General features: G+C 52.0%; 2 protein-coding genes across 4 annotated transcripts in view; both read left to right on the top strand.

Moving 5' to 3' along the window:
• The window catches only part of MSI1 (musashi RNA binding protein 1), a 29,687-nt gene extending 21,778 nt beyond the window's left edge, over window positions 1–7,909 (top strand). For 2 of the 3 annotated variants that reach the window (XM_050318536.1, XM_050318537.1), the window contains 5 exons: window positions 1,010–1,066; window positions 3,902–3,970; window positions 4,096–4,250; window positions 4,772–4,837; window positions 5,614–7,909. In XM_050318536.1, coding sequence (XP_050174493.1) covers window positions 1,010–1,066; window positions 3,902–3,970; window positions 4,096–4,250; window positions 4,772–4,813 — 323 coding nt within the window. In that variant the 3' untranslated portion in view covers window positions 4,814–4,837; window positions 5,614–7,909. The remainder of the gene's footprint in view (window positions 1–1,009; window positions 1,067–3,901; window positions 3,971–4,095; window positions 4,251–4,771; window positions 4,838–5,613) is intronic. The other variant, XM_050318538.1, reaches the window with a different exon arrangement.
• Window positions 7,910–9,112: 1,203 nt separating this feature from the next.
• Window positions 9,113–12,022, top strand: PLA2G1B (phospholipase A2 group IB). The gene is made up of 4 exons (XM_050318529.1): window positions 9,113–10,200; window positions 10,272–10,431; window positions 11,180–11,307; window positions 11,901–12,022. Exons 1-4 carry the CDS (start codon window positions 10,167–10,169, stop codon window positions 12,020–12,022), a joined length of 444 nt encoding a protein of 147 aa, XP_050174486.1. The 5' UTR covers window positions 9,113–10,166.
• Window positions 12,023–13,503: the final 1,481 nt, after the last annotated feature.

Genomic DNA, 13,503 nt, shown 5'->3' with positions numbered 1-13,503 from the left:
TGTAGGGCTGCTGCTGTGACAGAAGGGCCCCGCAGCTCTGCCTGTCTCACCGCCTTTGTGTGTGTCTGTCTCTCTTTACCAGAGTTGCCACCGCTCTGAAAGTAGCACAGAATGTTAAACCCCATGTGCCAGGGAACTCCTGGGCACCTGAAATGCAGGCGCCTGCAGCGCTGCACTTGTGTTCTGAACAGCACCTGGACCACTCACGGCCTCCACAAAGCATCTGCCGGGCCAGGGGGCTGCAGATCCCCCGCAAACTGGGTGGTTTCAAGCTCCCAACCTTGCCATGTGCTCAGAACGTGGACTCCACGATCAATGGGTGGAACCTGCTGTGCCGCAGCTGCTCAGAGCTTTGTGGGGCCTCCCCTCCCTCCTGCTTTCTGCCAGGCAGGGGAGCGAGGCAGAGCACACTCAATGGATAGACTCATATTGCTGTTTTTCAGAGAAGTGGCAACTCTGAGCATCCCTTCCTTACTCCATCCCTCAGTGTGATGGTTGATACATCAAGTTTTGATATTAGGGGCTGGGAATGGGAAGTTTCCCCTTTGCCTGAGGCAAGCCCAGGCTGACTATGGCTGAAAGTTGCTGTTGCCTCCTGGCTGTCTGGAAGCTCTCGGTGAATCCAGCTGTAGTGGCTTCAAGTGCCTCATTGTAAACCCATGCCAGGCTGAGCGTGGCACGTACGGAGCACCCGCTGGCGCTGCCACCAAGAGGTCGGATTGGCCAGGTCACAGAGCAGTGCTCCAGGGCAGACCTGAGGCTGCACAGTGAAACTTGCACGCACCCTGCCCTGGCCACATTTATTCTAAGGATAAATGGATCCTTTCAGCCTTCAGGGCAGGAGTGCAGCACCTTTCAGCACCAGTTATAAATCAGTTTAAAGAAGACACTGGCCTGGCCACAGTCTGGCTGCAGGCGGCTCCCCCAGCAGAGCCCGGCTGCTGTGTCTCTGCGGGGTCTCCCTCGGGGGGTTGATGAGTTCCTAAGCTGTCTTGCATTTCGTTTTTAGAGTTCCGTGTAGAGCGGACCCCTCTCCCGAGTGCCCCCGTCCTCCCCGAGCTCACAGGTCAGTCCCGCTCATTTCCTAAACTCACAAGCTGGAAGGGGAGAAGGGGGCTTTGGGCTGTTCCAGCGGTGTTGCTGCTCCACAGCCTGGCGCAGTTCAGACTGGAAGCGTTCCTTATTTCCTCTTTCATCTGAACGAGCTCCATCCAAAGCTGGGGCTGGAAAGATGGAGGGGCAATCAGAGCCATGGGTATTGCCTGTAAAAAGGGCCATGCAGGTCCTTTCCTGCTGCTTACTTTGTTTTTAGCTCCTCATCCCAGGCTGAGTGCAAACCAGATATGGAAAACTGCAGAGAGCAGGGTGACTGCCACAGGTCACAACTTACTTTATTTTGAACTGCTGTAAGGATGAGATTTGGAGTGCTGGGGGAAGGGAGAGGGTGTGGGGGCTATTCTCAGTTATTCCAGTCCCGTTTCCCTGGGCAGGAGTGGCTGCAGGGAATGCTTTCCTTGCTCTGGGTGGGGCAGCTCCCCAACTACTCCGACACAGGCTTCCCAGGTAGAAGTGAGTGTGGTGGGACTCTGCAGAGTCCTGCAGTGCTCACAGGGAGCTGTGGAATGAAGTGAGAGCAGAGGACCGTTTCCAGGGTCCTCACAGTGCAAATACTCCCTGGATCCTCAGCCCCTGGGCTGTGTGCAGTGTGTTCTCCCTACATGATGTTCCTTCTGTCTACTCTCCCTTCAATGGCCATGTTTTCCCCAGCTCTGTCCTGTCCGTGGTTTTTGTCGTAGAAAAGCAGCTTTGTGTAGCACCCTGCTCCCTGTGTGCCATCTCATTTCCCTGGTGTTCCTTCTCCCAAGCGCTTCCTTGCCCCCACCTGTTTCAGGGTTTGAATTTCTCCATAAAAGGGTGTGGGAAAATTTCCTGGGAAGCTCTCCTGAAATTAGCAATACAAACAGGCTTGAAAGGGAGTTTCTGTGGCACAGAACTGTGTGATCCTCAAGTTCCTGGGGACGCTCAGGTTGGCAGCCACCAATGAACAAATTTCCCTGAGGGAGATAAGGGGAGACTAAATCTCATCTCCCTCTTAACAAAACCCCTCCCTGACACCATGTATGCAGCTGCATAAGCAGCTCTGAGCCTTCTGGTTGCCAAACAAAGGAGATGTGGGTCCAGTTGTTTATTTACATGTGTGTTTTTCAGCAAAACCCATAAAATTTGTTGGGGAACATTGGTGATTTGGCAGAAATGTTTTTCCCTCCGTGTCCACCCCTGGCTGCCCTGTGCCTTTTCCTAGCAGAGGTGACCGGCCTGGCTGTCACCGGTGGCCAGGGCTCTGTACAGCAAGAAGTTATTAATGCTGGTGTCCTGGCTGGGTGCCACGTTAGCTTCCAGTCCCGAGCGTCTCACTGAAGTACCAGCTGGGGATCGTGGCATTCTTCCCTCCCTGCTACGCTTACCTCCTGTTAAACAGGCCCTGTGCAGCCGCTTGGCTGGGCCACGGGCTGCCATTCCCATGTGTAGGCTGGAGTTGGCCCCGTGGAGGGCAGGGCCCCTCCGCTCCCACAAAGGCCCAGCGAGCTGTGCAGCGCTCGAGGGCCCTTGTGCCTTGGAGTGGCTGCGGCGCACACGGGCTGTGCTCCATGGGCTTGGCACGGGGAGCCGAGGGGAGGGCATGGCACAGGCAGGGATGGTTGCTCCAGCGCCCAGGGAGTGGGCAGGCAGGTGCTTTCTCACCGCAACGCAAACCTGGTGTCTCAGCAGATAAGATTGCAAAGGCAAGGAGGGTTTTTCCTGGAAAAAAACGTGGAATTTTAAGAAGACCGAGCCTCCTTTCTCAATAAAACCGCATTCATTCACGAGTTAGGGGCTCGCAGCAGCGATGGGGCAGGAGGGTGGCTGCCAGCAGCCTCCTTCCCAGAACAGCATCTTTGGGGTGATGTGAAGCAGCAACATGCCTGTGTTGGCCCAGGGCCTGTAATGAGCGGCTAACCCAGATAGGAGCCTCATATGACGTTTGCTTGAAACAGGCTGGTGCCTGCTACTAAATATTCCCTCATAAGCTAGTCTGGGTTTCAGCCTTAACGCGATTGATTTGTTCTGACCTCTTTTTATGGTGCTCTAAACAGAATCACAGTGAATTTCACATTCAAGCATGAAATGCTGACCCAGTCATTTTAAGGGCAAAGAGAAACATACTGGCTAGATGCCTCCTGCCCTGAGGGCTGGATGCCTGTGGCAGTAGAGTTGGGAATTAGAACTGCTACATATAAATTAAGACTTACTGTTTTAATTAAGTCATTTCTAGTTCCTGCTCCCTAGGTATATGTTTCCTGCTTTTCTACAATGAACAATGAGGGTTTGAGCAACGCAGGAGCAAAACTCAGTGTGGGGAGGATGGTGCATCTTAAGCAGAGAGAGGGGGAGAAAGAGGCTATTAAACTGTTATTCAAGAATACTACCAAGAGACAGAGGAGGAGCTGAGCCTCAGGACGTTGAGCTTCAGCTGCTGTCCCTGAGCTGCTGCTTTTCTCCACATTTACTGCCAAAATCTGGGTCTGTAGCTTCAGATTAACTGCATCTTGCAAGCTAAGTAGTGACAGGATATATCTGAAATTGCCCACTTCTGGTTCAGCTCTTCCATGTCATGCCCTTGGCTGCTCTGGGGTGTGGGCTTGGCAGAGCATGGCTCATGCATTCCCCCGGACACTGGCTGTGCAAAAGGACACAGATAAATGCAGGGCTGTGCACTTCCCTGTTGTCATCCTTTGTTGTCCCCTGTGGTGCACTAAAGCCACGTGTACATATGGACCCAGTATTTTTGCAGTGGGAAATGAAGGCTTCTGTTGAGGAGTTTCCCATGGAGCCCCTGAGATGCCTGTTCCTTCTTTTCCAGCAATCCCCCTCACTGCGTATGGACCGATGGCGGCAGCAGCGGCTGCGGCGGCCGTGGTGCGAGGGACAGGTAACTGCCACTGCCCTCCCCAGGGCGGGGTCCTGTCACCGAGCTTTGCGAGGGGCCACGGGAGGGGGGTGGGACGGGGTTGCATTTTTGGGATCTTCACTCTGTAGTTTTGCTGCCTGCTGTAGGTTCCACCCCCAGTCGCACTGGTGGATTCCTGGGCACCACCAGCCCCGGGCCGATGGCAGAGCTTTATGGAGCCGCCAACCAGGACTCAGGGGTCAGCAGTTACATCAGCGCTGCCAGTCCAGCCCCGAGCACCGGCTTCGGGCACAGCCTAGGGGTGAGTGCTCCCTCGGGGTCAGTGTTCCCTGTCTGCCCTAGGGCTCGCTGCTCCCTGTCGGCTCTGTGAGGGGAGGGAGATGGAGAGTGGCATGGCCAGGGCAAGAGGCTGTGCCTCCACAGGGTGATGGAGGTGAGCAGCAGGGGGCCCTCAGCCCACAGCCTGCTTTCTGGTTAAGAAATGCCACCCACTGCAGCACTGGCTGAGCCCCGACCACAGTCAGCCAATGCAGAATGCAGCAGCTCACTTGGAACCCACATCCCTGGTCTCTGCTGGGTCTTCCTTATCACCACTTAAGGTCCTGTTCTCCAGACCTTTCTCTGATCTGGCTCAGGCTTTCCAAGAGCCCGTCTTGGCCCTGACACGCTGTGATGTGCAGGGTGATGTGCTCTTTAGACCTGCCACCTCCAACTGAAACCAGCTTTCCCAGCATCTGAGCCATGACAGAATTTGTTGTGGTGTAGTAATTCTCCTTCACTTTGCTTTTGTTTAAGAGTGAGGTTTTAACTCTTTCTTCACAGGGTCCCTTGATTGCAACAGCTTTTACCAATGGGTATCACTGAAGCTGGGGACCAAGAAGGCAGGAGGTAAGAGAGCTTTGAACAGGAGTGGGAAATAAGAGAGGGGAGTGAGGTTCTGAGCTGGCCCTGCACTTGATCTCTCAGCTGAAGCTGTGCATGCTGCTGTGAGGCTCACCAGCCTGATCCTGTCCCTTGGCCACCTCTTCTGCACCAGAAGTTGGGTGCCTACCTAACGCTCCTCTGGCTGGGAGTGTCGTGGAGAAGTGACTTTGTGTCTGGGCAATAAGAGGAAGGAAATGGAGCACTGACAGAAAGAGGAAGGGGTTGGCCAGAGTCACAACCCAGTGGTGATCCTGAGAGATAAGCTTGGCTCACCTGTGTGGCTGGGGAAGCCTCTGCCATGCAGCTGGTTGTACCCACTGCTGCTGAGACCAGTCTCTGAGGAGCAAGGTTTTTCATCTCCTGCCTGGGAGAAGGGTAGAAGGAAAATCTGATTAGTTCTGTTTCTTGACCTCAGATGGGCCAGAGAGGGGACTGGTGGATGGTTTTTGCTTTGCAAATGTGACTGAAGTGAGCTGGCTTAAAATAAAATTTAAAAACCCCAACAACCAAACAACAACCAGCTTTTAAAAAAGGAGGGCAGAAACTTGTAGGGAACAGTGTCCAGGCAGGAGCCCGTGGCAGCTTGGTGGGGCTGCACCGAGGTGGGTGCTGGAAAAATGACTGGACCTTGCTATGTTCCAGCCCTTCCAGGGCTCAGGAGTGCGACACGGTGCATGGGAGCACGTGAAAAGCTGTGGTTGTTCTAGATCCTGTCCCTTCCCTCCCCTGCTGTCCCACAGATTCCCCAGTGACCTGACCGAGGACAGCGAGCGGCTGGAGGATCTGGTGAGCCTCGGGGGATGAGCCAAGGTTACCTTTCTCTTGAATCAAACTGCACACTGCCGGCTGGCTGCCAGGCTCCTGCCGCCCTGCCCTGATCTCTCCCTTTGACCAGACCACACTGGACTGAACCCGAGGAGATCATCTCGCTTTCTTACTAACCACCGACGGTTTACGCTTCCCCCCTCCCTAGCCCCAGCCCACTGATTCTTCTTTTATTTATTTTATTAGCTGTTAGTTTTATTTTTTTATTTTATTTTTTTATCTTTTTTGGGGGCTGCCCCTTCTTTTTGTTGTTTGCTCTTTCCCGAGCTAGTAGACATATTTTATGAATTGGCTTTGTGATTGTGTTAGGTAGGTTTCATTGAGGAGTATTTTTATTTGGCTTTGAAACTGTTTTGAATATTTTCAACTCTGTTGTTGTTGTCGTCAGTGTTTTTAAAGCACGGTATGTAACAAGAATGCAGTTCTGAAGGGAAGAAAGAGACACAGAGAGAGCAGAGGCTGAGAGGAACTGCTGTATTTCTATTTTTTTTAAAGAAACTGTTTTTAATTGTTTCTGTTTTGTAAATGTGAGGCTTTGAAAAGTGTGAAACTCCAAGGATCCGAAAACGTTGGACATCGCTATGGAACAAAACAAATGTATATTTTGCTAAGTGAAAAACACTATCCTTACAGCTGAAAGATTTTTTTTTTTTCCTAGGTTTAGTTTTACGTGGGGTTTTCTTTTTCCTCCTGTATAATATGTAAATATCGCGAGCTGAGCCTGGCTGCCGCCTGCAGCCTGGCTCCAAGGAGCGGCTCCAGGTCCTGGACTTGGAGCCGCAGCGTGAGCAATACTCTCCAGCAGAATCCTGACAGGACTCCGTTCTTTTTTTGTACACCTTTTACTGTAAGATTTAAGATTTTAAGACCTCTGATGAGATGAAAGGGGGGCAGGGGGGGGCGGGCGGGGGTGAAATGTACCGGCCATCGGCTGTTTTGCTGAGCGGGTTAAAGCTGCTTCCAATTGCTCGATGTACAGACTCCATCCCTGGGCTCCGTAGTGCCGGCTCTGGGCTGGCTTAGGGAAAGGGCTTTGCCGCCGTTGCTTGTCTTGGTTACTTAGAAAGGAATTCACTCTCCAAACATTATCGCTTGCGTCAAGATTTCCTGGGAAAGGGGATCCTCCTCCGGAGGCGAGGGTGTCGGAAGGGGTGTCAGCCAGGGGGAGATTTGGGTGGTTGTTCTCTGAAGGGCAGGGCGCTGGGATGGGGATTCGTTAACAGGGGAGAAAAGCATTAGGGTGGTGATTTGGGGGCGGGTTAAGGGCTTCTCAGGGATTATACGAATTATAGAATTGCAGCTTCCCGTTTGCTTTACTCTGTGTTCTGAAGACTGTGGGAATTTGTCCGTTGTCCTGTGCGGGGGTGATCCGGTCCCTTCTCCAGAACCTGCCGGGGCTTCCTCTGGTGTGGTCCAGGCCCCTGCTAACCAGCACTCTGCTGGGGGAGGCCTCCAGCAGGAATACACGGGGCAGGTTTGGGTCTGGATTTCAGTGAACCAAAGACCTTGTTAAGGGGGGTGATTAAGCCTTTTATTAAGATGCAGCCAAACTCTTTTCCCAGGGAAATAACAGCTTCATCTTAAGTTTTAAAAATCATTCCCTCTCTTCCCCCAAACTGAGCCCCTGTAAGGGAGAGGGGCATTTAAGAAAGGACCGGAAGGGTCACGGCACCCACAGGGCCCTTTTTCTCTTCCATCTCTCCCCTGTCTGCCGGAGCTTGTCCTGACCTGGGCGATGCGTTTGGAGAGTTGTGTTTAGGTAAGAAGGTACTTAACAGATCAGTACTGAAAACACAAAGCAATAATTTTTGTTACTGAGACAAGAGTCTGTATGTCTGTTTTTTTAAATATTTCCTAATTAAAGAAGAGCTGCATTTTATTGGGTTTATTTTTATTCTATATACTTCAAATTTGGGTCTGCGGACAGCGCTGTCCTCCCTCGTGGTATATGCGCTGAACTGCTTCTGTGCCCCCTCCAGACATCCCGGGCCAGCTGTGCTGCTGCTGGGCTGTGAGTCACTCTCTGGCCACTGCTGCCACTGCCTGGAGGCTGGGGCTCCGGTTTCAGGGTGGGCATTTTTTTTAAAAGAAAAATAAAGCTGTGTTTTTAAGCCAGTAAGTTATTACACTCCAATGTTTGTTCTCTCCACACCTGTAACCCTTTTTCCAGATTTCAGTTTTAAATTCCTAATAAATTATTTGAAAACTGTCCTCCTCTGTCGTCGTTTGGGGGTGGGAGGGTTTTCCGAAGGGGGAGGTTTCAGGTGAACTTGGACCTGGCAGGAGTCGCATCCTGCCATTAGGATAAAAGCCCCAGGCAGGGCTCTGTCTCGCTGTTCTGCTCCTGCTGGCAGTGGCCCAGTTTATAATGTGAGGCAGATCTGGGTTTAGTAAGAGATTGTGTCTCTCCTCTGCATTACAGAGGTTTTGTGTAAGTATTTATAGGTTCAAAAAAAGGAGGAGATAATGTGGTGCTTAGAAGTTTGACTCCTGCTCTGGGTTCTATTACTATGGTGGGCCAAGTAAGCTAGATCTGAGAAAGTAAAATGCAGAGATGGAAAGTCCTTAACAGACAGTGCTACGAGAGAAAGGAGAATTCTAAGTGAGAAATAGGGAACCCTGAGCAAGTCTAAGAAAAGAAGGCTTAAAAATAATTTAAGGTTCAAGTCTGTAAGTTGGAATCAGCTGTAAGCTGGGATGTGCTCATGAGTGTACTGAGAACCAGTGGCTTTGTATACAGCACAGGTTGGGCGAAACCAAAAATAGCATGGGTGGAAAAATCTTTACCCTGCTGGGACTTTTCTCACGAGGCACTCTTGTAATGTGCACATGCCAGCTTTCCCACACTTGGTGATCCTCTTGTTGAATTAGAAGTTATGAAATTCACCATGAGACATTTTTGATTTATGACTTGAAGAGGCTGGTGTACTGGAAGTTTTCCGGGAAACGTAAGTAATACCTCAAATACTGAGAATTGAGGAAAAAGGAGCTGGAGTTTCATAGATAAGAGAACAGATAAATAATAATTCTAAAAAAAAAGAGTAAAGGTGATCAAAGTACCAGAGGAGAGAGAGAACACTTTAGTGGATATTGAAGGGAAAGTCAGCAGATTGATCGATGAACAAAAGATTAAATTACTTTTTCTGAGCTAACTGTGGTACGGACTGTCCTTTACATCAGGCTTTAATGTTTGTCCAGTGCTCTGTTAGAACACTGAGAATCATCAATCTATAACTCAGCATGTTTGCTGTAAGTAACCTATGAGTGGGCAGCCCCAGAGAATTGTAGCATTCAAAGAGGTCAGAAATGTCAGAATGGGTTTGGTTGTTCAGCAGCATGTCTATGGATGTGTCAACATCCTATGGATCCTGTGGGCACCCTAGCATATGTTCAGACCCCGTGAGGAACAAAATGTCCTCATCACCCCTTCTGGAACTTACTGACACAGTTGTGGAGCCCAAGGTTTCCTGCATAAGCACTGTGGTATATTAGGTTGTTATGGAAAGGTGGGCTTTGCCTCTTCCTCTGCTCTGAAAAACTGAGGGCTTTGTTTGGTGCTTTGGAAATAAATGCAGACTCTGACTACCAAGGCTAGGATCTGTATCTTGAGTGTGTAAAAATGCCAAACCTGTCACCCTGAAAACGCCAGAGCCTCTGGGGCCTAAATAGAGAGTGCAATGTTTTGGACTTACCCTTGGCTGATTCCAGGAAGCTTTTTCTTACCCATTTTTTGAACTTCTTTCAAGGTTCCCAGCTTGAAAAGTTGGGAAGTTAGCGAAGTCTGCTGTGTATGTTGACACTTCTAAGCCCAGTTCATTTCCAGTGTAAATCCCTTAAGGTCACGTAAAACCAGGCACTACTCCTTGTTTAAGCCAGATGCAGACACTTTCCAAGTCACTTGGCTCCTGTTTCTTGCCTAGTAGTACCTTCTTCTTCTCTGTGGTTTCAAAGTAAAGAGCAGCTTGAATTTTTTTTGGTTCAGCTCATGCCAAATGGTTATTTGAGGTGAGTGGACAACTTGAACCTTATTCTCTGAATTAGGCCAGAAGAATCCATGGAGAGATACAAGATTAATGATAAGTGGGATACTATAAAGAGAGGTGGCAGGTATTAGTGACAGGTGGTTATTAGTGTGCCAGCAATTTCCAACTTAACTACCATACTGCTACTATTTTCCAGCAGAGAGGCCTTAAAAATATCCAGATCTTTCTGACTTCCAATAGCAGCACTACAAGAATTTAAACGCAAAAATTTAGAGAGCAAATATTTGCCTTCCCAGCTTCCATAGATTTCACTCAATTGGCCTTCAACTGGTCACGTCACAACCTCCCACTCACAATCTCCAATGGAAGAAGTCTACATTTAGTAACATAAATACTGGCTAGTTTATCTCATACCCATGTCAAGGTGAGCTTGTTGTATAAAGACACCAATTTCCTTTGTCACCAGTCTGTCAAGTCTTGCAAGAATGAAGTTCCTGGCCCTGCTTTTCCTGCTGTCGGGTGTGTAGGTGCCCTCACCCCCGGACTGGTAACAGTGAGCCTCCATGTCTAACCTCTGTGTCTCTCCTCAGTGGGCGCAGCCAGCGCCGATTTCTCTTCTCGGGCCGTGTGGCTGTTCCGCAAGATGATCAAGTGCACGCTGCCAGGCAGCCACCCGCTGCTGGAGTTCAACGGCTACGGCTGCTACTGCGGCTTGGGAGGCAGCGGGACTCCAGTGGACGAGCTCGACAGGTTTATAACACCCTGCTTTTACCAACCTCTGTCCTTGCTTATGCTTTCCCAGTTTGTGCCCCAGCTTCGTCTCAGCTGGCCCTGCCTATAAATGCTCAAACTCTCCGGCTGCTGTGAACAAAGCTTCTTCTCACAGATCGATTCAAGGGAACAAGGATGTGCAGTGTCACACCTTGATGCCTTATTATTAAGATAAAATATAATCCCAGCAACTCTCTTTTCCTTTCTATGGCAGCACAGCGCCCTCATTCCAGCATTTTTTCCAGCAGTGTTGTGCCAGCGGCCCGAGCGCAGCTCTGCACGCTCTGCCCAGTGCACAACCATCAACATGTGCGGGGCTGAGCTGGAAAATGCCAGGAAATGGCTTGGGCAGTTTAGAGATCACACAAGTCTGACAGCCAAGACACCAAGCTCTGTGTTGGCTGTGAGCTCTCAGCACCACTGAGGGGCTGTGTAGGGTAAACACTGGCTTTTGCTTTCCCTGTGCCCAACAGACAACTGTGATGATGCTCCAGTAAGTACAGGTATACCACACATGTCTGGGACTATGAGCTGGCACAACCCTTTGTGTCTGCTCTTTTTGATTGTGGTGTGGTTTTGGTGGTTTTTTTTTTTCGTTTTGGGGTGTGGGGTTTTTTTGGTTTTTTTCAGTGCCTTGTCGAAGTAACTCTAGCATATTTGTGTGTCTTACACGTCAGCTGAGCTTGCATTTCTGGTGGTTTCTGACCTTTTTCTCCTTGTTTCCCAGGTGCTGCCAAGTACATGATAACTGCTACACACAGGCAATGGAATTAGAATCATGCAGATTCCTCCTGGACAACCCCTACACTAAGTTCTACAGGTTCAGCTGCTCCAACAGCCAGATTACATGCAGCAGTACGTCCACTTCGACATGACTCTAAATGTTCCCCATTCTCTCTTTGGAAGGAACAGGGCTGTGTTGCACTCACACTTCTGTGGCAGGAAGACAGGGGGGCTGGTTGTCAGAAAAGGCACACCTCGCACAGGCACTGGAGTGAATACTCTCCATACAGCCCACAATTTGAAGTTTATGAAGATATATGGTATCCCAGGGAAGCCTGTCTCCTCTTCCGGGGATTGAGTCCTTGTGGTACTTTTCTGGGAGCCCTTTTAATGGCAGTACCCAAGAGATCAGTGTGTTAACTGGGCAGTGTTACACGGCTTTTGCTGGACACCTCTGATGAATGTGGAGCCTTTATAGGGCTCTGGAACGGAGGTAAAAAGCAGAGAGGCTGGCAAACAGAAGGAGGGGAGGGAGGAAGGGGCCAGAGATGGCCGGGCTGGAGCACACAGCTTTGGATGCAGAGGGTTAGTGGGGAGAATCCTGTGCACCCAAAACGATGGCAGCAGTGAAACGGCTACACCCTGACAGCAGAAATGCCAGCCTGAGCCACCGCAGTGCCTGGAGAAAGAGCTGCGGTGTCTGAGCGCTCCTCTCTCTCCTCCAGACAAGAACGACGAGTGCTCCATGTTCATCTGCAACTGCGACCGCACCGCTGCCATGTGCTTCGCCGAGGCGCCCTACAACCCCGACCACCATAAGCTGGACACAGACAAATACTGCAAATAATCTCCCTCCTGCCCCTCAGGGGGGCCGCAGAACTTAAAAACCACCTCAATAAACGCCCTACAACGACCCGCTACCTCCTGCCGCGCTGAGGGAACGGGGAGGGGAGGGACGCGGCGTGAGGGGAGAGAGGAGGCCGCGCCCCCTCTGCCCACGGCTCGCTGAGGTGCGCGCGGCGCCCCCGCGTTCGCTGATTGGCCCTTGGAAGCGGCGGGGGCGGGGCGGGGCGCGCGGGGCCGCGAGCAGGTGCGTCCCGCGTGCAGCCCCGCCCTCCCCTCAGGTATCCGCGGGCTGAGGGAGGGGCTGCGGCGCCTTGGGGTGACCCTGCCTGGGTTGCCTCAGTGCACCTTTCCCGTCTTCGCAGGGCTCTCCAGGGGGACCCTCCCGCTTTCCCTCACACTCCAGGGGCTCCTCAGGGCACCTCTCCCCTCTTCGCAGGTCCTCCCCAGGAGGACCCTCCCGCCTTCCCTCACACCTCAAGGGCTCCTCAGGGCGACCCTCCTGCACTCCTTCCAGGGGCGCCTTAGGGGGCCCTTCCAGCTCTCCGTCGCCCTCCCAGGGCTCCTCAGGGCGATCCTCCCGCCCTCCCTGTCCCGGGGGCTCCTCAGGACACGTCTCCCGCCCTCGGAGGTCTCCTCAGGGTGATCCTCACTCCCTCCCGCACCTTCCCGGGACTCCTCAGGGCGACCTTCCCACACTCCCTCACGCTCCAGGGGCTTCTCATGGCGACCTCCACGCCCTCACCCTCCCGGGGCCTCCTCATGGTGACCCTCACGCCCTCACCCTCCCGGGGGCTCCTCAGGGCACCTCTCCCACCCTCCCTCCCACTGCAGGGGCTCTCCAGGGCACCTCTCCCGCCCTCACGGGGCTGGTCAGGGCGTCCTTCCCGCCCGCCCTCACCCTCGCGTCGGGCTGCTGGGGCGATGGCCACGGCACAGCTGCCCCCCGGGGCACGGCTGCGTGAGGGGCTTGAGCTGCTTGACCGCTCCCTGCTCTGAGGGAGCTCTGTGTAATCACCCACGGGAGCCCTTCTGCTGCCCGGCGCTGTTCCCGGTCAGGAGCTGCAGGATAGGAGGTAATGTTGGCTTGGAACGCAGGGAGCCCCTCTGAGGGATGGTATCTGCCCCAGTTTCCCAGCCCTGCCAAGGTCCTGTGCCAAAGCTGCCCCCTGCCCTTGGTACCAGTTTTGCTGGCAGAGGCTTTAGGGAGGTGTGGGTGAGCTCCTGGGGCAGGGGTTGCTCACTCCTGTTCCTCACCAGAATGAACTGATCTGAGAGAGGGCTCTGAGAAACCAGAAACATGGAGAAGGAAGAAGCTGGCTTGTTATGTTATTGGAAGGTACTTGCAATGCCTTCCTAGTGAAGATCACTGGATCTTTTAGGGCATTAGGATGATAATGAGATAGGACAGTAAATTGCATTTTGTCCTTTTTTTTTTTTTTTTTAATGAAAGAAAAAAAGGAACTATGTGACAGCCAGATACTC

Source organism: Myiozetetes cayanensis, unplaced genomic scaffold (assembly GCF_022539395.1).
Source record: "Myiozetetes cayanensis isolate MyiCay16 unplaced genomic scaffold, myiCay2020 scf21, whole genome shotgun sequence".
NCBI classification, from domain to species: Eukaryota; Metazoa; Chordata; class Aves; order Passeriformes; family Tyrannidae; genus Myiozetetes; species Myiozetetes cayanensis.
Note: the sequence above shows the minus strand (reverse complement) of the source record. Positions and strands in the feature narration are given on the sequence as shown.